At 39.5% G+C, this 22,105-nt stretch overlaps 2 protein-coding genes and 1 long non-coding RNA gene across 3 annotated transcripts; 2 read left to right on the forward strand and 1 right to left on the reverse strand.

Moving 5' to 3' along the window:
• Window positions 1-742: 742 nt before the first annotated feature.
• rad51 (RAD51 recombinase) lies at window positions 743-6,427 on the forward strand. Its single transcript, XM_008277233.1, has 10 exons — window positions 743-820; window positions 1,416-1,516; window positions 1,634-1,771; window positions 1,984-2,101; window positions 2,223-2,314; window positions 2,544-2,638; window positions 3,019-3,132; window positions 4,494-4,623; window positions 5,147-5,268; window positions 5,352-6,427. Exons 2-10 carry the CDS (start codon window positions 1,433-1,435, stop codon window positions 5,473-5,475), a joined length of 1,017 nt encoding a protein of 338 aa, XP_008275455.1. The 5' UTR covers window positions 743-820; window positions 1,416-1,432; the 3' UTR covers window positions 5,476-6,427.
• Window positions 6,428-6,486: 59 nt separating this feature from the next.
• Window positions 6,487-7,523, forward strand: LOC103354012 (uncharacterized). The gene is made up of 2 exons (XR_520027.1): window positions 6,487-6,891; window positions 6,932-7,523. It is a non-coding gene; the product is annotated as an uncharacterized LOC103354012 (long non-coding RNA).
• A 1,097-nt stretch (window positions 7,524-8,620) lies between these two features.
• rmdn3 (regulator of microtubule dynamics 3) lies at window positions 8,621-17,219 on the reverse strand. Its single transcript, XM_008277242.1, has 9 exons — window positions 16,640-17,219; window positions 15,048-15,237; window positions 14,311-14,454; window positions 12,688-13,033; window positions 10,864-10,966; window positions 9,231-9,291; window positions 9,034-9,109; window positions 8,855-8,932; window positions 8,621-8,746 (listed from the first exon to the last, which is right to left on the reverse strand). Exons 1-9 carry the CDS (start codon window positions 16,839-16,841, stop codon window positions 8,621-8,623), a joined length of 1,326 nt encoding a protein of 441 aa, XP_008275464.1. The 5' UTR covers window positions 16,842-17,219.
• Window positions 17,220-22,105: the final 4,886 nt, after the last annotated feature.

Here is a 22,105-nt window from a genome sequence, read left to right on the forward strand (position 1 = left end):
TTCCCCCATAGAAATCCTGTAACCTTGAAAATCTGCAGCACTATTTTTGGCATAATACCAGCATTGAGAGAGAGTCTTCATGACTGACACCCCCATACTGTACTGAAGTGGATATTTGTGGTTTTGTCATTTCTCTTTTATGAGAGAGAATTTTGAAATCAAAAAGTTTATTATTAATCATGGAATGTATTGGATGCAGGCTAAAATGAGTGCATTGTCCAGTGTTTGTGTTTATGTAAAAATGGCAAGGACGCAGAAACAGAAGATAACCATAGTCACTGATGCTGCACTTAGACTGAATTAAAATGAAAAAAAAAAACAGTCCAGTAGATGCTCCTCTTGCCTGCCAAGCTGCACCAGATAATGAAATTAATGAAATGAAAAATACTTTATTTATCCAAGAAGGGAAATTCAATTTAAAAAATAAACAAAATAAAATACATTTATTATTATTATTATCATTAATAATAATAATCAAAATAAACAGACAAATTAATATATTTGGAATCTAAATAAATCATATATAGCATACAAATACCCATTTAAAACGCATACAACATTGTCTGATTAAAAATGACTTCGAGTAAGGATTTTCAGTCAGTTTTAAGCTTTTACTTTGAAGAGACAGATCAGCCCCTGTTTTTGTGATGTGACCAATGAGAACGTTCCTGACTGTACGTCATTACGTACGACGTCTGTACTTTGCGCGCGGGAGGTTTGGTTATCAAACAGCGGAGTTTGAGGGAAACAAGAAGCAGCTGGCAGGTAAAAACGTGCAAGTTTGTCGGACTAAATATCCATTTTTACGGGAAATACAAAGGTAAGACGCTAGCATCGACTTGTACCGAACTTCACTCTTTCCTTTTTAAATCGAGCAGCGTTGCCATGCCAGCGAGGAAACAAGCGCCACGGCTGGAATTTAGCAAACTGGTGCGAGAACGGCGCTAGTGCTAAGCTAACATCTTGAGTTTAATATGCTAATTATGCCTTAAACAAACTGTTTTAGAACACAAGTTATAACTGCTGTGAAGCTAACGGTTTAGCTTCTTCGCTCACATTAAGTTATTAGCAAACGGTATTATTAGCGTTAGCATGCTGACTTACTAGGATGTTGCTAAAGTTTCCCACATTGGCAGCGTGTGTTGATGTTGTGTGTCTCCAAATCAATACTAAGTTTGTGTGCTAGAAACTTAATAATGTCACCTTAGATGGCTTTGATATTTGTAAATCGGAAAACGAGCAGGCTATTTAACGTATTGTCAGACTGGCATTATAGGACGGGAAGAGGAAACCAAGCAACATGTATTGACATGATCCCTCTGCTCTTCCACATCAGCTCTATCAGCCATAGTAACACCTGTCTGTTAAACAGTCTTACAGTTTGGTTGCCTTCCTTCTCCCTCTGTTCTGATTAGGTTTTCTTACTCAGACCATGGCGATGAGAAGCGAGGCCAGAGTGGAGGCAGAGGTAGAAGAGGAAGAAAACTTTGGGCCACAGCCCCTGTGTAGACTGGAGGTGTGTATCCTGAGTGTAGAAGCATGACAATGCAAACACAAATAGCAGTCTTTTTTTTTTTAATCTCCCGCTAAATTTATCCTCTGGTTTCTCTTCCTCTAATCTTTCAATATGCAGCAATGTGGAATCAGCGCCAGTGACATCAAGAAGCTGGAGGATGCAGGGTTCCACACCATCGAAGCGGTGGCCTACGCACCCAAGAAGGAGCTGCTCAACATCAAGGGCATCAGTGAGGCCAAAGCTGACAAAATTCTAGTAAGAAACATCACTTGTCTTATTCAGTGTCTTATTCCATTATTTTCCAGTCAACATAAACCAGCCATCATAAGCTAATATATCAACCCAACCAGTTTACTTGTCGGCCTCTACTCACTGTGCTTTGTCAGGTTTTCCTATCGCTAATGTTCTGTATTTTGCAATTTTATGGCACCTGTGGTTTTATGCTGTAATTCTTCTTTCCTTCTCAGACTGAAGCTGCCAAACTGGTGCCTATGGGCTTCACCACAGCCACTGAGTTCCACCAGAGGAGAGCAGAAATCATCCAGGTCTCTACGGGCTCCAAGGAGCTGGACAAACTCCTGCAAGGTCTGTCTCGAAATACTTACGCATCATCCAGAAATTCAACCTGACTATCAGAGCCAAGGAGCTGCTGAAGGGTGGAAGAGCAATAAGTTTGTTTTTAATTTGATGTTGTGCTCTCCTGCAGGTGGCATTGAGACAGGCTCCATCACAGAGATGTTTGGAGAATTTCGGACGGGGAAGACCCAGCTGTGTCACACACTTGCTGTCACCTGTCAGGTAGAGTTTGCTAATAAAGCCTCAGTGGTGTCAGGAAAAGTTGTGTAAACAGAACTGAAGCAATTTAAATCAATACAGTAGGATGCAGATCAGCTGTAGTATAGAAGACCACAAATGGAGAGCAACAAAAACTGTAGAAACACTTAAAAAGTCTGTTTTGCTGATAAATAGAAACATTTAAGTAACTGATATTTTTAAAGAGGTGACTCTGCTGTTCTTCTGTCCACAGCTGCCTATTGATCAGGGAGGGGGAGAAGGTAAAGCCATGTACATCGACACAGAGGGAACCTTCAGACCGGAGAGACTCCTGGCCGTAGCTGAAAGGTTAGTCTGCACCCCCATGCATCCAGCTTTGATGCATGGGGGTTTGTTTTCAGCACTCAGCATGTGGAGGTTCAACAGAGACAAAGAAAATAGCATTCAATAAATTAGATGTGAATGAAAAACTGATAAATACATTTGAAGCTGGAATATTCAATTCTAATCCATTAGGCATTCATCAGATTCAGTGAATATCTCCTCTCACATCCACTAGCTGTCTGTTCTGCTTGTGCTGGGGGGGAACTCAGGTGTACACAGCTTGACATTTATTTGTTTATTTCCTTATTCATTTGTTTTTATATATATTTGTTTATTCTCAGTTTGTTTATTTTTTTATTATTATTTTTATTTTCACCTTCATGCGTCTTCCACCTCTCTGTCAGGTATGGGTTGGTGGGCAGTGATGTTCTGGACAACGTGGCCTACGCCCGAGCCTTCAATACAGATCATCAGACTCAGCTGCTGTATCAAGCTTCTGCCATGATGGCCGAGTCCAGGTCAGTCACAGCCATATGAGTTTCACTTTGCCAGCCCATTGTGTTGTAGATAATGGTCTGGCTGCACACACTATCATAGTGATACAGGGGAAAAACTCTGTTTGATTTAAAGTAGGGCCTGACCAATATGGATTTTTTGAGGCTGATGCCGATTCCGATATTTGGCAAAAAAAAATTCTGATAACTAGGGATGTCCGATATTGGCTTTTTTGCAAATATCCGATATGCCGATATTGTCCAACTCTCAATTTCCGATTCTGATATCAATCAATACCGATATTTACACTCCTGATCAAAATCTTAAGACCAGTTAAAAAATTGCATGAATTTGCATTTTGCACTGTTGGATCTTAGGAAGGTTCTAGGTAGAGCTTCAAAAATGCAAAAAGCTCATCAGCTGATGAACAGCCTATTTGAGTTAAATTGTTGTTTTCAATAAATTGCCTGCTCACAACTTTTGGTCTCTTGTTTCCATTTCTTCTTTTTGCATTTTGAAGCTCTACTTAGAACCTTCCTAAGATCCAACAGTGCAAAATGCAAATTCATGCAATTTTTTAATTGGTCTTAAGATTTTGATCAGGAGTATATGTGGGCTGCTTAATTAATTTTAAGTAACATCTAGGGCTGGTCCATATAGCAATATCTGGGCTCCAGATATTTAACGATGAATATGACAAGATATTATTCATTTCTTTATTTATTAACACAGTAAAGGGCATTTCAGCAAACTCAAATACAAATTTAGGAAATGACAAATTTATCTAATGAATTATATTAACAATATCAATCCATGCATTATCTATACACCGCTTAATCCTCACTAGGGTCGAAGGGGGCTGGAGCCTATCCCAGCTGACTTAGGGTGAAGGCAGAGGACACCTTGGACAGGTTGTCAGTCTATCACAGGGCTACAACCAAGCACACTCACATTCACACCTATGGACAATTTAGAATCACCAATTAACCTCAACATATTTTTGGACTGTGTGGGAGGAAGCCGGAGAACCTGGAGAGAACCTACACTGCACCGGGAGAAAATGCAAACTCCACGCAGAGTTCACACTGGCTCACGTCCCACTGGGACAGGGTGATCATAATTGGAGTCCGACAGCATTAGCATGGATATCTCCTGCCGTTTTTTTTTGTTTTTTTTTTTTGGCCAATGATGATTATTTTGAAAAGGGCTATAATCGGCCGATTTAAGTTGCCAGTTGACAAATCGGTCGGGCCCTAATTTAAAGCAATACAAACAAGCCACTCATTGTAGGCAGAGCTAAGTGAAGGATGCTGCTTAGGTGTTTTGTCTTTTATTGTGATTTCTTTGGGATCCTTGCAGCTAACACACACTCTCTCTCTATCAGGTATGCTCTGCTGATAGTGGACAGTGCCACAGCTCTGTACAGAACTGACTACTCAGGCAGAGGAGAGCTGTCGGCCAGACAGGGACACCTGGGACGTTTCCTCCGCATGCTGCTCAGGCTGGCAGACGAGGTGGGCAGCAGGACTCTCTGAAACTACCTATTGTCTAATTCTCTATTCAGACAAGTTAAATGTTAGTGAGGAAGGTGGGAAAAGTAATGGCCACTGAGCTTACAATCAGCCTCCTGAGAGGGACTCTAGAGTTGAAAATGGAAGGGAAGATAGTCTTCACTTTTTACATTTTTGTTTACCTAAATTGTCAGAAATAACTGGAAATTACAAAGATTTCTGTCAAAGGTATCACAGATTCATTGCATTTACTGTGCGTGCACTGATGATGCTTCCTGTCCTTTTCTGAGCCAAGTCCTGCTTTCAGAGTATCAGAGTGTCAGAGTGCTTTAGCATGTGGTCAGATATGTCCCAAACCACCTCAGAAAGTGATTTAGTGATCACATCACAATGTGTTGCAGTGCTTGTTCAAACTTGTATTTAATATTGTTCACTTGTGATCTGATTTCCTGAAACTCATTTAGAAGTCAAATGTAAACAGGGACTCTACCATGAGTGTTTTGTCTGACTGTCTCTGCCAAAACAGTTTGGTGTTGCCGTGGTGATAACCAACCAAGTGGTGGCACAGGTGGATGGGGCAGCCATGTTTTCTGCAGATCCTAAGAAACCAATCGGTGGCAACATCATGGCTCACGCCTCCACCACACGGTGTGTTGCTATTCATGCTAACACCATACTTCCATCATTCTGGGTTAACGCTGTCATTAAAACTAGTCTTGTCTCCTTTGCAGTCTCTACCTGAGGAAGGGCCGCGGAGAGACAAGGATCTGTAAAATCTACGACTCGCCCTGCTTGCCAGAGGCCGAAGCCATGTTCGCCATTAACGCTGACGGAGTGGGCGATGCCAAGGACTGAAGTGGCAGCAGGAAAGCAGCAGAGTCGTGGTAAATGTTACTCTCACACCTGCTGAACTTGTGTCTTTAACTGCAGGGTTGTGTACGTGTGTGTCGTTCTTCTGCCTTCACATAAAGCCTCACACTGATGTGAGATGGAGGTCAAGGGCTGCGTGATTTGATGGTTTCATGCCGGTTAACCCTGTAAGGTGATGAGACTGATCTTCAGGAGCTCAGTGGAGCAACAGCAAGGTGGCAGTGATGTTCTCTGTAGCTCTTTCATATCGAAGCACATTGTATTCAACAAAGGAAAAAAGAGACACGTCATGCAATTACAAGATTTGTCTCTGCTGTTATGAGATACTGGCTCATATTTGTGATTTAGTATCTCCAGAATTACAAAATAATGACATCTTGATCATGTAATTAGATGCATGACCTCAGTACCCAAAAATCTAAATTGAACAATACATTTATTGCATAATTACATGATCAGTATCTCATTAATACAAAAATATAATATGACCTTTACCACATATTATAGTAATGAGATCTTTATTGTATAAATACAAAAAAGAAAGAAAATAACTGAAGATCTCATAATTATGATACATTAGGTCATAATTAGAGCTTTTCTTTTTGTTAAATGCAATGTAGTTCTGTAATTTCATCCATGGAGTGGAGAAAATAATCATTTTGTAAAAAATATTTAAAATAGTTTGTGAGATATTTTTTGTTGTCTCTGTGTTAAGAGTTTCTGCTTCATGGCATCTTTGATTTTGTACGTTTAATAAGAAGTGCTTTGCAGAGAATGCAGCTAAAAGGAACAAAGCTGCACTGTAATGTAGTTAAAGAAAGGAATGTTATCGCTTGCCAGCTGCACAACTACTGTTATGTCCCTTTTCTTTTTCTGTTTACTCGAACCCTCTGTACATACACTTCATAGCTAAATTAAATGTGTTTTACCATTAAAATGGCCGTTTTCATTTCAACACAGGACTTTATATACTGTCAGCCATTATTGAGGAGGGAAAGAAAATTCACAAGACATAAATGCGAAAAAATAATTTTATTAAATGTTATCTGCATTTAACTTAAGTGTATATTTACTTTTCATTGTGGCATCACAGTGCTGAGGAAATGACATCTTCATCACTGTGACATCCACTGGTACCTCACAGCAGATAAATCAAAAAGAATAAATTAAAAAGAAAGAACTCAAAGTGCAAAGTTGTAGTGTTAGATCACAGCGCGATAACCTTAAGGAATGTAAAAATACTCAAAGTTTCAAAGGCAGCAAAGAAAAAATAGAAAGGGGGGCACAAAAATATTAGGAGACTTTTTACAGTCACAACCAAACAAGAGAGCTCCATGCACTTCATTTTACTTCTGTGGTCCCATACAGTCACTTTAAACTACAAAATCTGCTAGGAACTCTGTAAGATTTGAAGGTGGAGAGAACTGAGAAGAGTTTACAGACTTAATGTTCTGATCAAAATCCTCCAGTGTCCTCGCTGTAGCTACATAAATCATCTATCATCACAAAACAAACATCTATCAAAGAGCAACTGAGATGGACCCAGCATGACAGTATCAGAGAAAAAAGGGTTTACACTACAAATAAGCAGGACTACTTTTAATTCATTTAGAGGAAAGTACATTAGAATAATTAGCAGTGCCAATTCAGACGTCCCTCCTTCCCTTAAAGCTCTTTAAACGTCCCTGATCAAACTGGATTACCAGCTGTTTACCCTGCAATAGCAGATTTGAGTCAAATTAATTGGAACCCACTGCTGCTCTAAGGAACCATGAAATCAGACAAAAAAAAAAAAGAAACACTGAAAATAATTGAAATGGTTTTCCCTGCAGTGGTTTTATTTCTCTAGGTTTTAAGCCAGTTGTTTCTTAGATTAGGATAAATCAAACCAAAACTACACTGCAGGGAAATTGTTGTCATTTGAGTGAATTAATCCTTTAAGTAGCGGCTGAATTAAGATAAAGGTGCTGGCAAATAAAACCTGCTTTATTTTATCACGGATTATCTGTTTAAAAAGGCAAACAAATTGTTTTAAAAAAAAAAAACATTAAATATATTAGATACAATATGTTTCTACATAATTCATATATAAAGTTTGCAGAAAATAAATAAACATCAATAAACTCCATATCATTTCACAGTGACAGTATGACAAACACATCCAACCAATGAAGGGAAAGAGCGTTTTCTGCAGAGCGCGTCTGATTGGTGTCCTGAGTAGCCAATCAGTTTGTCAGCTAAACAGCTCGTCTGCTTCGATGTCAGTAGAAATTACCTGTTCAGATTTTTCTGTCGGTTAAAACTCGGAGCTGAGCCTCGAGTTTATGTGTTTCATCATCCTTAAAAGAGAAAAAAGGCAATATACGTGTAAATTCTGACGCTCTTTCACAGCATAAGAGAAATTCATAACAGCACTGAGCTCTGTAAGCAGCTTTTAATGCTTTTAGCTACAAACTGAAACATTTGCATTTGCTTATCGTGAATATCATGTATTTTAAATGGAAGTGTTCTCTTACATCATTAGCGTTTGTGGGCATTTTGAAGGCCAGCTCAGTCCAGTTTGTGGCCTCAGAGATGTTTCCCAGCTCCTTGTGACACTACAAGCAACAACAGATTGATGTTTAGTTTTATAATCCTGACAGTTGCAGCATACTGATGACAAGACAGTAAAAGGACAAGCTGTACACTTAACACAAAAATTGTAACTTTACAGTTCTAATAAATCAAAGAGCACACTGACTGTTTACCTTTGCGATGTACAGTCTCACAGTCCTGGAGAAACCTGGACTCAGTTCTTCTGCCTGCAAGTTTGCCAATACACAAGACTGATTTATCTGTTTTACACTTGTATATCAGTTTAGTCCACTGAGGATAAAGATGTACTGAACACAATGCAAAAAGAAAAATCTCAAAGCACTGTGGTTAAGCACCCTGGCTAGTGAGTGTTTTAAACCAAACACCATGTTATCACACATGGATCCCTTCTCCATCCTCTCTACTGCCATCGGAGACAGATACAAGACTGTAACATGGGGAGAGCTCGCTTTAGCTGGAGTTTCTTCTTTCTACCAGAGAGCTGAGCAAACTGTCTCATTAAGACCGCTGCGTAGATCTGAATGTCTGTATTGTATCAGTAAGCGTCTGTGGGAAGTCGTACCTTGAGGAAGTTCTCAAGGGCATCGTGCAGCGTGGAGGTGACGGGACTCTGGTAGAGGGCGGCGGCTGCCTTTTTCTCCAACCAGTCCAGGGTGGCTACCTGCAGACACACATGTATGCCACTGAAACATCTGGACAGTGCCGATATTTGGACGACAAAATCTGCATCTGAGAGTCAACAGCGAGAAAATTTAACCCCTTGTCTCACCTCGTAGCACCATCTGCCGAGCAGATAGAAACACATGGGGTCGTCGTCTCGGAGGGCAATTGCTCTTTCCAGATGCTCCTGGTTGTGGAAACAAAAAAAGTTAAAACACTGATGATTAGAATAAACCCAACTTGCTAAATACCCAGAATGCTGCCATAAACCAAGTGTGGCTGTGTTACCTTCAGTATGTGACTACTCTTCAGTTTGCCATGCATGCTCTCATGCTGGGAGGTGAGTCCTGTCAGCACAGCGAACCTGGAAAAAGTATAATCGTGACATGCAAAACAAATGATCACTGATAGGAGAGGTGTCAGGGAAGATTACAAATCTCCAATGTTAGATGAAAGTTCAGAGTCTGCTGAGTTCACCATTTTACCATTTGTGACACTCGGCGTTCAGGCCGTTCTTCTTCAGGGCCAGTTCCGCCTCCTCTCGACCTGCAACACCAGTGCACAGGTTAACGACAGTACGAAAGGCCAAATTAGCTTAAGAGGTGTGTCAGAAAAGTTCCAGGACTGGTGTCACAAAAGATATATTTCAAACCCAAACTACAAGTGTTCCCCTTCAGACGATCAACCAGCACGTCTACAAAGAGATCCTGCAACGTTTGCTTCGTTCAGTGTGCGAGAAGAGGCGAGAGTTGTGGCTGCTTCACCATGACAACGCATCTGCTCACAATGCCCTGAGCATCGATAGTTCCTGGCTGAGAAGAGCATCACCATGCTGTAGCAACCTCCCTACTCACCCCACCTGACTCCATGGGATTTTTTCCTCTTCCCCAAGCTCAAGGGGTCATCAAGACGTGGACAACATTAAGATGGCTGTGATGACGGAGCTGCGGAGGATCCCAGAAGAATCCTTCCAGGAGTGCATGGTGGCGTGGCAGAGAAGGCTGGGAAAGTGCGTTAGACTCCAGAGGGATTACTTCGAAGAGGAAAAGTTGGAGTTTGGATTTGAAATGTATCTTTTATGACACCAGTCCTAAAACGTTTCTGACACATCTCGTATAGTGCTCATGAATGAGGTAGTAGCTTTATACAAGGACACAGTCTTGTTCTGTGTTTAGTGTAAAGTACAGTGCAATGCACAACTTTTTAAAAGGTGGAAGATCTTAATGAAAAAGGGATTTTGGTACTTGGCACTAAAGTTTAGCTTAATGCTAAACAGGGTGATGATTTGCAGCATCATGTCTCAACTAAAGTGAAATTTCTGTGTAAAATCACAATAGAGAATAAGTTGAGAAGACCACGTATTTGCTGATGTTGGTGTCACTTCAAACACCATCTGTTTAAATAAAGTCATAGTGGTCTACAACCATCTGTAAACAGCTTTAGCATGATGCATCAACATGGGAATCATTGTGATTTCTGTCTGGACTCCTCATCCAGTTTGAGCCTTTCTGTTAGACAAATGGATCACTTTAAAAATGTCTTCATATTGAAGCACTGCAACCAGTAGAACCTGCTAGACATGGAACGAACTGGAGAATATGCAGGAACTTCTATGTAGAACACTTACAATTGGTCAATTATTCAAATGTTAGTTCAACAGAAAACTAATTGCCAATTATTTTGCCATTGCCTTGCACAAGACAATTTTGCTCTCTTTTTTGTCAGATGTAACTGAATATTTGTGTTTTGGATTGTTGGCCAGATAAAACAAGCCAGTTGAAGATGTCACCTTGGTTTGTGAGAAATTATAGCAGACATTTTCAGTATTTTCTGGCATTTAGTAAACAAAGTGGTTACACCGGTCAACTCTGTAGCCATAATTATGTGGAATTATGCTGAATAGGAAAGCAGCTGTACAATGTGCATCGTCGTGCTGCTCAACCTAAAAGCTGTTCCAGATGTGACTCCTTTTGTTCAATTACGTTTCGCAAAAATGTGTACATTTGAGTATGATTTATTTGTTATTTACCCTTCGCTGACTAGCTTATTCTACCTTTGTTTTAGCACAAATAATTCCTCTGTGTAGGTAAAATTATTGTGTGTGTGTGTGTCCATTACCTTGCTGTGCGTAGGTCTTCTTCTCTTGTTTGTCCTCAGTGGATTCATACATATCACTGTAGGCTCGAGCCAGGCGCCACAGAAACTCCCTGCTGTCGCCATGCTGCAGACCCAGAATCATAAAAACATGATTCATCAGTCAGTGTCCATTATGTAAGTACATGTTACTATGATCAGAATACCTTGCCCATCACACAAGTCATGAAACTCATGATGTATCTTAGATTAGCCTGTTTATTGCTACTGACAAACTGCTGAAAATGATGGCGGTGAAAGTAAAAAAAAGAGCAGAAACATTTTATTTTATTACTATAGAAAACCATCAACCATCGAATCAAACTATCTGAAGAAAATAGTGTTGGCTTTAAAAGACAATTACTGTGTGATTTTGTGTATTGTACACCTGACACAGTGAACATGTTAACTATGAGGACAAAAGCTTTAAGACATAAATACATATGTTACTGTGACTAAAACATACTAAAATCAATAACAAATGCTCCAGTTTTGCTCATCTTAGAATTCCTGCCAATCAGATTGTGATTGCTTATGTGGGAGAGGCATCACACACTGCATAGTACCTCAATCACACATGTAGTATTTTGACTGTTTGTATTACTGTGGATATTTAATCCTGATGACTGATCCCACTGTACTACAAAAACCTCTGGTTTTCCTGGTGACCTTTCAGCGCTCAGCAGTCCATTACTGACGCCTACAGGCACAACAAATGTGCTAATCGTTATTCAGAGGCTGCCATGGTTTTCACTACATGTACAATATCTCAATCTTGGGTCAGGCCTTATTTTACATAAGAATATTTGCTTCAGACAAATTTTTTCACTGGTAGCACCGGTGCAACCAACTTTCTCATTTGGTCGCACCTCCCACCTTGTCACAGGCAAAACATATGACTTGCTGAACATTTTCTTATCAACAGACACTACAATTTGCCGATGTTCCCTAAACGCCTCACATTGTAGGAGATGCTGTTTGTGTCTGTGGTGCGCTCAGACAGGTGTGCAACCAAAAATGACTTTAAAAAGAGTAAACTAGGGCATTCTAATGTCAGATTTGTCCAAAATTAAACAGATTTTTTTTTTTTTTTTTACATGTGCTCTTTTCTGAGCGAACAAACCTCATAAAACCTCAAAAAAGACCTAATTTTTAAGCGTAAATAGCCCAGTACACTGAGGTTATATAAAAGTCCTACTTTCCACCACTGTGGTTAACACAGTAGCTGCCTGCACTGGTTACAGTGACACTAATACAGTCTAATGATCATCATGCACTTGCAAAAATGTGACCACTTGAAATTTTAACTGCCCTGCACAGGAAAACAAAGTAAAAATAGAAGCAAGTGGTAACCTGGCTTAAATGACTTCATCTGAAGAATGTGTGCGATATCTGTGTTTTCCTGGCTACAGACAAATCTGTGCATTTTAGATCAAAGCTGTGCAATGTTATATTTATACTCACGAAAGAAACTGTGCTGCACCATTAATGTGTGCAATATTGTTGTTTCCACGTCCAGAGGAATCTAGACAATCGGAATGTGGTTTTTGTCAGAGTCACTCAGATCTTTACGCTGTCCATGTTTCCTGCTTTCAAAACCACAACTTTAAAAACGGACTGTTTGCTTGTTACCTAAAATATCCCACTCCTTGACAGGTGCTTCTGTAAGGATATAATCAGTCTTGTTCAGTAATGTTATGGCTGATTGTTGTACGTGTGTATTTTGCTTTTTGTGAAGCACTTACTGATTTCCGTATAAACGGCTGTCGTTGATCTTAACAGTTTCGACCCTAGCGTGCTGTCACTCACCTCAGCTCTGTTGTCCAGCAGCAGCCGAAACCCTTCTGCTTTTAAGCTGGCGTCTCCTGTGTGGAGGATGTCGCTCTGAGCCAGGAGGAGAGCCAGCTCCCCATTGGGAACCTCCGTCACCAGCTGCAGCCTCCCCTCATCATTTTCCTCCTCGCCCTCCTCGTCTTCCTCCTCCAGCCCTCTCTCCTCTACCTCGTCCTCTTGAGAGTCTTCCTGGCGGAGGGTGAGGACCGTGGCACAGCTCTTGTCCTCTTCTTCCTCAGACTCTTGTTCAGGCTCCCGCTCACACTCCTCCTTGTCCGTGTCACGATCGGTGTAGTCTGACTCAGCATAGGCCGTAGAGTACCTGGGACATGTATTGAAAATTAATAACAATGTTTACTATATTATATTAGTTTATAATTAGTTGTACTTTAGTTTTGTGTTGTGGAGTTTTGGAATTAAATATTTCTGCCACTACCCTGTACAGTGGAGGTAAATAGAATTCAGTGTGTGATTCTCATAACATTAAAAAAATTTAACAAGAGAACACACTTTAGTAGTTTTTACAGGAACCTATTCTTAGGTAGAAAGTGATTTTTATTAAACTATTTAGTGTTTATTTATGTGCTAAAATCAAAGCCAAAACAAGTAAAGATAAAACTATTGGCATGACTTACATCCCAAGAAGCAAATTAAAAATATATATAGTTAAAAAATGTTTGTCTCAGGGGAACAATCCCCTAAATTTCCATATAAATACGCCTGGATGTTCTTCAAGCCATTAAACATAAATGGGCTGCTACAGCACCAACACAGGTGTTTGCACTGTGTAAACAAACATTCAGTTTTGAATGTGACCCCTGCAGAGCGGTGGAGGTGACAATACAGAGGGCTGAAGCCAACAACTAATTTTTTATCAGGCAAAACCGTTCAACCTGAGTCAATGCTCACTGCAGCACGAGGAAGCATCATGTCTCTATAATTTTAATCTGGATTGTCATAATAAAGGAGGAAATGTTTGTTGTCATGGTAACTTTCCAGAGCAGTAAAATCCTTCTTCGTAATACTATGAAATGCCATACAATTACCTGGCATCTACTCGGGTAACATCGTCTCTGCAGCACCTAAGACAACATGCCCATACCTACACAGCTCATGTACTAGCCTCTAGGTAGTAATGATTGTCAGTCAGCTGCTATAGATTAGTGATATGCGGCACTATTCAACATCTATACATGTCTCGCAGCCAAATAAGCTGAGGAACCTTGTTAAGACACCTATTACAAAGCCACACATTTGGATCTTTGCCTGACCTGAGCATTTCCTTGCCTCTGTTCAGAATGAAGGAATATTTTTTGCCACCAATGCACTTATTCTGCCCCATAAACCACAAAAAACAGTAACCCTCCCCCCCCAAAATAACACAAAAGATTTTGGAGCTTTACAGGTATGCAGTTTAAAGCAACCATGGATCAAATGAGACAGAGCATAAAGGATCCCAAATTTTCCACAAGCTATTACCCAGTGCAGCTTTGTGAAATCATACTGCTCATCAATCATGCACTGTACATTATGTAGTATAATACAGATGAGGTGAAACACAATATCAAATGTACAAGTGAGTGTGCTCTCATGACATACCCTCCCTCACTGGTCTCTTCATAGGCGCTGGCCATGCCCTGGCTAGCAGTGAAGTAGATGGAGCTGGAGCTGGTGGAGTCGGTGCGCTCTCTGTGGACAAAATGGCGCCTCCGACGTACCCGCTGACTGTCCTCCACTCCCTTCCTGAATGTGCAGGAGGGGGAACATCAGCCAAGTAACACCAACAATCCCACTTTACATGTATGTTCAATTCAATTCAATTTTATTTGTATAGCGTAGTTTACAACACGTTATCACATGTTGTGTTATTAATATGCTTATTCGATACTGTGATGTAAAGTTACTGTTATTTGGAACAAAAACAAAAGTATGATTTTATGCGGTATTCAGTTGAGATGGGAAATCTCACCTACACTAGATGAACAGAAACTTTTTGCAAAGATGGAAGTTTTTCAGAGACTTCATATTGATCAGTATATAACCAGAAATACTCAGCACCCATCAATGCCAAGATTATGGATTTTCAGTTTGTTGCGTATTTTAATTTGTCATATTATGTGTTTTTAGATGTCTGTGAAGAGTTACTACCAAAAACACATGTAACAGATCGATAAAGCTAACCTAACACAATATAAATTTGACTGTAATTTAGCCTCTCAGGCAAACAGTATAGGTTCAATGTAAAACATTACAGATTTGAATAGACTTTGTCCTTGCGGTATCATTTAGTAGGGCTAAAGTACAGATCCTATGAGGCTCGCCCAAGTCCCACTCACTTGACATCCTGGATGATCTGCAGGGCAATGTCCTGCAGGCCGCCCCTCAGCTCAGCCACCTCTGAGCGCAGAGAGGCCACGCAGTTCAGCACCTGGTCCAGCTGATTCCTGAGCTCCACCTGCTGCTCCGGGGAAAGTCCCTGGACCACTGCCTCCACTGCCGCCAGAGCCTGCTGCTCGGCCTCCATCTCTGGAAGGAAGAAACAGGGAGACATAAAACAATAGCCATGTGTTTTGGACTTGTTTGCAGTTTAGTCAGTATTGACAGAACACCTCTATCTCCTGCCCCTCCAACATGAATATTCATGCAGCCATCTGCCTATTTTACCCTGCTAATTCAAGGTCCAGATTACAGTGGCGACAAGCTAGAAAAACTGCTTTGACGCCCTTTCCCTTCCTACGCTTCCTAACCTGACGTGCCAGTTGGTTTGTTACACAGAACCTTCTGAGGAACTGTTTAGAAAAGGAAAGGCACTTTAATATATACTTGGTGGGTGACTGGATGAATCATCTGTCTATCGAAGGCTAACTCATACATAAAACCATAAATAGCTAACAGTAGTTCCTAATAGAACACTGACTGGTCTGGCCAACGGTAGATCAGCTACAAGCCCACAGCAAAACCAGCTACCTCCCAAAATAAACAGCATCCAGCTCCCGAAGTGTTTTGTATTCTAGGTGCCGGACAAAACGTATTTGAGTCATCAGTAAAAAATACACACTGGTCTGGAGTATAAATGCGTTTTTTCAGATGCTCAAAACATCGCCATGAGGAAGAATGTTAATACACATTCTTTAATGCATCTATACTAAGGCGCAAACTAGTGTTTCAAGGTCAGGTGGAATACAGACCACCTCAAACAAATCTTGGATCTTCTTCCTGTTCAACATGCCTTCATACCAATGCTGGGTAGTCAAAATGAAGGAAGAGCAGTTGTATTCTATATGAGTTTCTTGCCAAAATGATGAAACTTCCCAGCTATGGTCTTAGAGATCTGCTGCTTAAAATAGCGGAGGGGCAGGAAGTGGGGGTTGTCTGGGGACCTGGTCGCAGCAGTGGAGTCAAACTAAAAGTGAAACAAAAACCCTGAAACTTAGGCAGAAAGCTACGGTGCTAGATCAGACTGTTTCTTGCAGGGCTCAGTCAGAAGATAAGGACAGCTCATGTGTACAGCTACACTACGTGGGAATGCACATGTTCTGCTTTTTAGGACATTATTTCAAATGTTGGCAGGGTCTATAAGTTTTAGAGAGACAAAGAAGGAAATCTGCCTTTCAAAAATAGGCAAAAAATAAAGAACTGTAACATTAAATTCCCTTTAAACTACCAGTGAAATGCAGGCTTGTCTCTTCTCTGATCACAATTAGCTGCGATTGGCCCTCACTGCAATGAAATTAAAAAAATTTTCCTCTAAATATTTCTATGAAGCTGCCATATGCTGCACCTGCTTCATTTTGGAAGCGAATAAAAGATGCTTTAAATAGAAGCCATTATGCATTTAGAGCCAAGCATCACTCTCTGCCTCACATCTTTATCACCAGCTGGAGTCGGTGCCAGGCACAGCAGAACCAACCTCCGGAGCCAAACCCACCCTCAGCATCCAGCGTCTCCCTCAGCAGCGTTGCTCCATCCGGCCCGTCGAAAAGCCTGGGAGCTGGCCGGGCCTCCATCACAAGCTTCTGGGATCTTCTCCTGCTCATCTCCTTGTAAATGATGAAGGCAATCAAGCCCAAGCCGGCTGTAGCTCCGACAGCGAGCCCGATTAACCCGTTCCTGCCTAACGGCGTGTTCATGTCTCCACGCTGCCGACACGCACGTTCAGAACTGACGTTAATTACTCACAAACGGCACTTTGACATGACACCAAGCAGGACCTGCTGAGATGAGTCTCAGGACGACGGCGACATGATTTAATCCGCTCGACTTCAATTGTCTCGCGTTGCCAAATACGGTTGCTAAACGCACGGCTAGCACGTTAGCCTAGCCTCATTAGCCTCACGCAGTTATAATATCCAGCGGCTAATAACGCAGACGACTTTTTTTTTTTTTTTTCAATAAACGTTTAAAAAAAAACTGTTTTAAAAAAAAGTCTTTAGGGGACTTAGGCAAAAAATTTTCGAAGAGAAGCTTTAAATTTAAACGAGACAGCTCACATGATATAGAAATGTGAAAGAGAGAGTCCGCTAGCGGCTGTGATGCTGCTCAGATATGTAACGAAGCTAGATCGGCACCAATTCAACTTTCAAAATAAAAGTCATTCTGTGACGTAATAAAAAAAGCGCTACTTTCCAGCTATTACAAATATAAAGTTTATTTTAAGTATTTTAAGGTCTAAAAACGGCAACGACACAGCATTTATTTGAAGCTGTGTATGCAAATGATGTAAATTAAAATTTCAGTCCAATTGTTTATTTTACTACACTTTGTCTTTTGAACATTATGCAAATGAGTGTACATTTAGAGAGATAATACCTCATTTGCATATTCTAACATAACATTGCAGTATGAGTAGTCAACCGGGGAAGTTTAATTGGGATATTTGTTAGTTGTTTTTAAAATAGAAATAGTGGCTTCCAATATAATATTATTATTATTATTATTATTATTATTATTATTATTATTATTATTATTATTATTATTAATAATAATAATAATAATAGTAATACCATAAGAGTAATCCAATTATTTTCACCTTTTTAAAAATAATAATATGTTTTATTAATTATATTGGAATACATGTTCAATAGACAAACTGATATTGTTTTGGTAAAATAATAACAAGAATAGTCACAATATATTGCAAGCCACTATTTATAGTTTTTTTAACAGATATTATTATTGTTATTTATGTTATTACTGCCACTAATACTATTGCTACTACTACTACTACTACTAATAATAATAATAATAACAATAATATTAATAACAAACTTATTATTGTTGCTGTTGTTGTTGTTGTTATGAGCCTTTTGACAATATTTTCTGTTTTATCCAGTAATTAAACAGGATACCAAAATTCCCTTTGTAAAAACTCTAATGCATCAACAAAAAAATAGAATTTTGAACCTGACTTTATGCAATGTTACAATTTCTGTTATGGAAATTAATGCAGATTTCTGCATATTTTTTTGTATGACATTACCTAATTTACATATTTAAACATAACATTGCAGAAAGCTTTTGATGCAAAAGCCTTTTCTTTTAAAAAATAAAATAAAAAATGGCTGCCTTAGTGTAAGTAAGCAACTGGGAAGGTTTCTAAATAGTGGCTTACAATAAAAATGTAAAACTGAAAAGTCTATGTGGGGGTAGAGTGCATTCAAAGACAGTCTTGCGGACTTGTCTTATAAAGCGGTCAAAATCAAGCTGTCATACCTTTAATACTTCTGCTGGTATACTTACCTGGTGAATATTTGTAAAACAAATCTGTATTCAAGCTATTCATCGCCAAGTTTATATTATAGCCAATCTTGGGATGAAGTAGTTTGCAAGTGTATAAATATTTTTTGCTTTGGGAGATTGTGTAGGTGTTGTGACTTTACTGTCACTGATAATGTTTATATCGTATGCTAAGCACTTGGTTTCGGTTAGTTCTTGTAAAGTGCAATATAAATAAACTTACTTTGCCTCAGTATATCATATTCACTTAAGTTAGGCAACTTAACCTGTTTAACAGGAAGACCGCATCTCCCATAATGCCTGGGAGCGACTGTGAAGCTCCACTAAGCTGCATTTCACCCTGTGAACCTGACCCACATATGCAAAGAATGAAACAATGGATGAAAACCAATCAGTCTGTTTATGCTGCCACTGAAGCATGCCAACAATGTGTTCGGTGGAAAGAATACTGTCATTCATGAAGCAGTGAAGTCGGCGTGACACACACCTGCGTGGAGGAAATAGAGGTGGCTTACAAAGTGTTACATGGATGATTTTTTTTACTTAGAAGACTCAAAAATGAAAGTTCAGCAGATGGTCACATTGATCTTCGAAAATTGTAACAAATCTCACCAAAGCTATTTTGTAGTCACCTATGACTGCATTTGTGTGTGGATGAAAGATCAAAAAACGTTTAAAAAAAAAAAAAAAAAAAGCAACCGCATGCATTAATAGATGCTCACGTCCTTGTGGACCAGGCTTGAAAATAATCCATGCAATGCAGTTCCAGGGTAGCAATGCTCAGCCATGGCAGTGACTGCTTATTTTGCTCATGATGTGTTGTCTATGATATAAAAAACATTGTATGAACAATATGTTATATGATATAATATGTTAACAAGGCTAAAGGTTTGATTTTCATTGAAGAGCATCTTGAACTGGGTACAGTTTTTCTTACATCGCTGGAAGTTTGTTCTCACTGTTCAGTGCAGGCTTCAGGTTTAAACATCCCACTGATCTAAGTTTCCTACTTGGGCAAGATTGAGTTCCAAACTATTTGCAGTGTCACAAAGTTTACGCATTCAAGGCATTTAAAACCAAATTATTCAGATAAGGGTTGTATGGGATATGACAGGCTGGAAAACAATGTGGGTACAAGCAACACACAGTTAATTTGATCATTTTTTGTTGTTCAGAACCATTGAAGCCGAAGGTCCATAGTCGTAAAATAAGTCTATCTGGATGATTGTGCAAATGGGGAAACTTTCTTTGTAGGAAGCAGCATGCAGCACATTAGAATTATTTTAGAGTTATAAGACTGAAAAGACCCAATAGAGTTATCACTAACAGACACACCAATACAATCGTTACAAGGCCATGGGGGAAAAGCTGAGACATCACGGACAACAAGTCAGTTTATAAATCACTCTTTGAATGTATGGGGGGAAGTGATCAAACGTTTCCAGCTTCTAAATGAGGTGAAAATACTCAGATGGCCGGCGTACCACCCGGAACTCAAACCTGCAATGCTGGATGTAAGGTTTAGGCAATGGGCTCACTGTGGTATTACATCCTTGTGCAAGATTGTTAAAAAAGGAAAACTTCCTGACTTCAATCATTTATGTGAGACGTATGGTTTGGGCAAACAGGTAACCTCTACAAACTCAAAGACTTGGAGGGACTTTTGCTGGAAGAACCTAATCCGCTTCTTCATCACCCCTAAACAGAAATCAAAACAAAGTGGCACCCAATACTGCTGGAGGGAATGTGGAGAGGTCATGGCTGATCACACTCATGTGTTTTGGTCCTGCCCCATTATCCAGGACTACTGGAGTAAGGTGACAAGAGATATATCAAAGGTCCTAGGTTTTAATATTTGCATGACATTTACGACTCTTTATTTTGGGATTATTCCTGATGGTATGAATGCGAATGATGCTTACCTCTTCAAGATTTTGCTGGCAGCAAGTAAAAAAACCACCACAAAACACTGGCTCCAGAGGGATTGCCCTACCATGGACCTATTTGTTAACAGTGTTAATCAGCTGCATACCCTAGAGCAAATGACCTATTCTATAAGACTCCAAAAAGACTAAGGGGAAACGAGATGGAGAAAATGGTGTATGTTTTTATATCTGCAATAGATGTCAAGATTATTGTGATGCACAGACTTGTAATGCATTATTATTATTATTATTATTATTATTATTATTGTTGTTGTTGTTGTTGTTGTTGTTAATAATCATAATAATAATAATAATAGTAATGTATTTTAGTTTTTTTTCCCTCTAATTTTACTTTAATTATTTTAGTCTTGATGATGTAAATTTGGTTTCCCTGTTCTGAAAATGTTCCTTAAGATGCTAGAAATAAAAAGTTTCAACAAAAAAAAAGACTGAAAAGACCCAAAAGTGCTACTAAAGCTAAGACCATTTCTGTTTATCTTCTTAGAAGCAGATTGTGAAGAATCAGTATCTGAGAAGCAGAAAACCGAAACAAGTACATTTAGATTTTCTCTTGTTACAGCTGTTGGAGCTGGAATTATCAGCAGCCTAGTCTGATTATTTTGTCCTTCTAGCTGAGTGTTACACATATGGCCAGACTTAATCGATTCATGACTCTTGGTTAAGTTAAACAAAAGGCTACGATGACATTCTCAGCAGGCATGCAGTCAGACCAGTCCAGTGTATTAACAAAACAGAAGGACGTGTTCCCACACAGGAAATGTTTCACACACAGGTGATCTGACCGGCTGCTTGGAGCCAAACAGTAAAAATATTTGTTTTTATGCAGACACTTAGTAGAAATAGGAACATTTAAAGGTGTATTCTACAGATTTGCAGATCGAGCTGGGAGACTTGCTGGAATCTTATGAGATCCTCTCCCACAGAGCTGCTGTGTCATGAAGAAGTGATGCGAATCAGAGCAGTGATGAATTCAAACGACTTTGTTGCTACAGTGGAGATAAAAAAAACAAAAAACAAAAAAATAAACTCTCTACCTACTACCATCTGAATTGGGTGACTGTAGCTGTGGGATTTACTTACAGCTAAAGCATAGTTTAACAGTGTTTGAAATCTTTAGCTCTTGTGTTGGAAAGAAAACATGTCAAATTTGCAGAGTGACTCTTTAAGGTAGACCTGATCACCAGGTCCGTCTTTTTTTTTTTGCTGTTATTTTTTAAACATTATTGTCAGAGACCATTTATCAAATGTCGACAACAACACAGCGACATGAAGACCACGGAGCTGGTTCACCTCAGTGGAAAGCAGCTATGGATACTGTTGACATTTCCACCTGTGATTTTCCTGCTATGTTGTGTTAAAAGGTCTACTTTTGGAAGAAAAAAAAAAAAAACAACTCACAGTGATTATCAAAACATTCAAGAAGCCACCAGAGTTCCAGGAAATTATACTTTCTATCTTACAATCACAGTTTGTGGAGTTAGTATCATTTCTGCGCAGGTTATCTTCCTACATACACAAGATATCATCTCAAAACAACACAGGATTCATATCTTGTGTAAAACTGTTGTGCAAAAGATTGTAATGCAGACAAGATAGTAGTCATTGTCTGTTTGTATATCATATGTAGCTGTGCCTTGTCTTTTTGTGGTCATTTTTTGTCTCTTTGTTGTTGTTTTGTGTCTCTCTACAGCCATTAGGTGTTTCTTTTAAAA

Source organism: Stegastes partitus, unplaced genomic scaffold (genome assembly GCF_000690725.1).
Source record: "Stegastes partitus isolate 25-593 unplaced genomic scaffold, Stegastes_partitus-1.0.2 Scaffold92, whole genome shotgun sequence".
NCBI classification, from domain to species: domain Eukaryota; kingdom Metazoa; phylum Chordata; class Actinopteri; family Pomacentridae; genus Stegastes; species Stegastes partitus.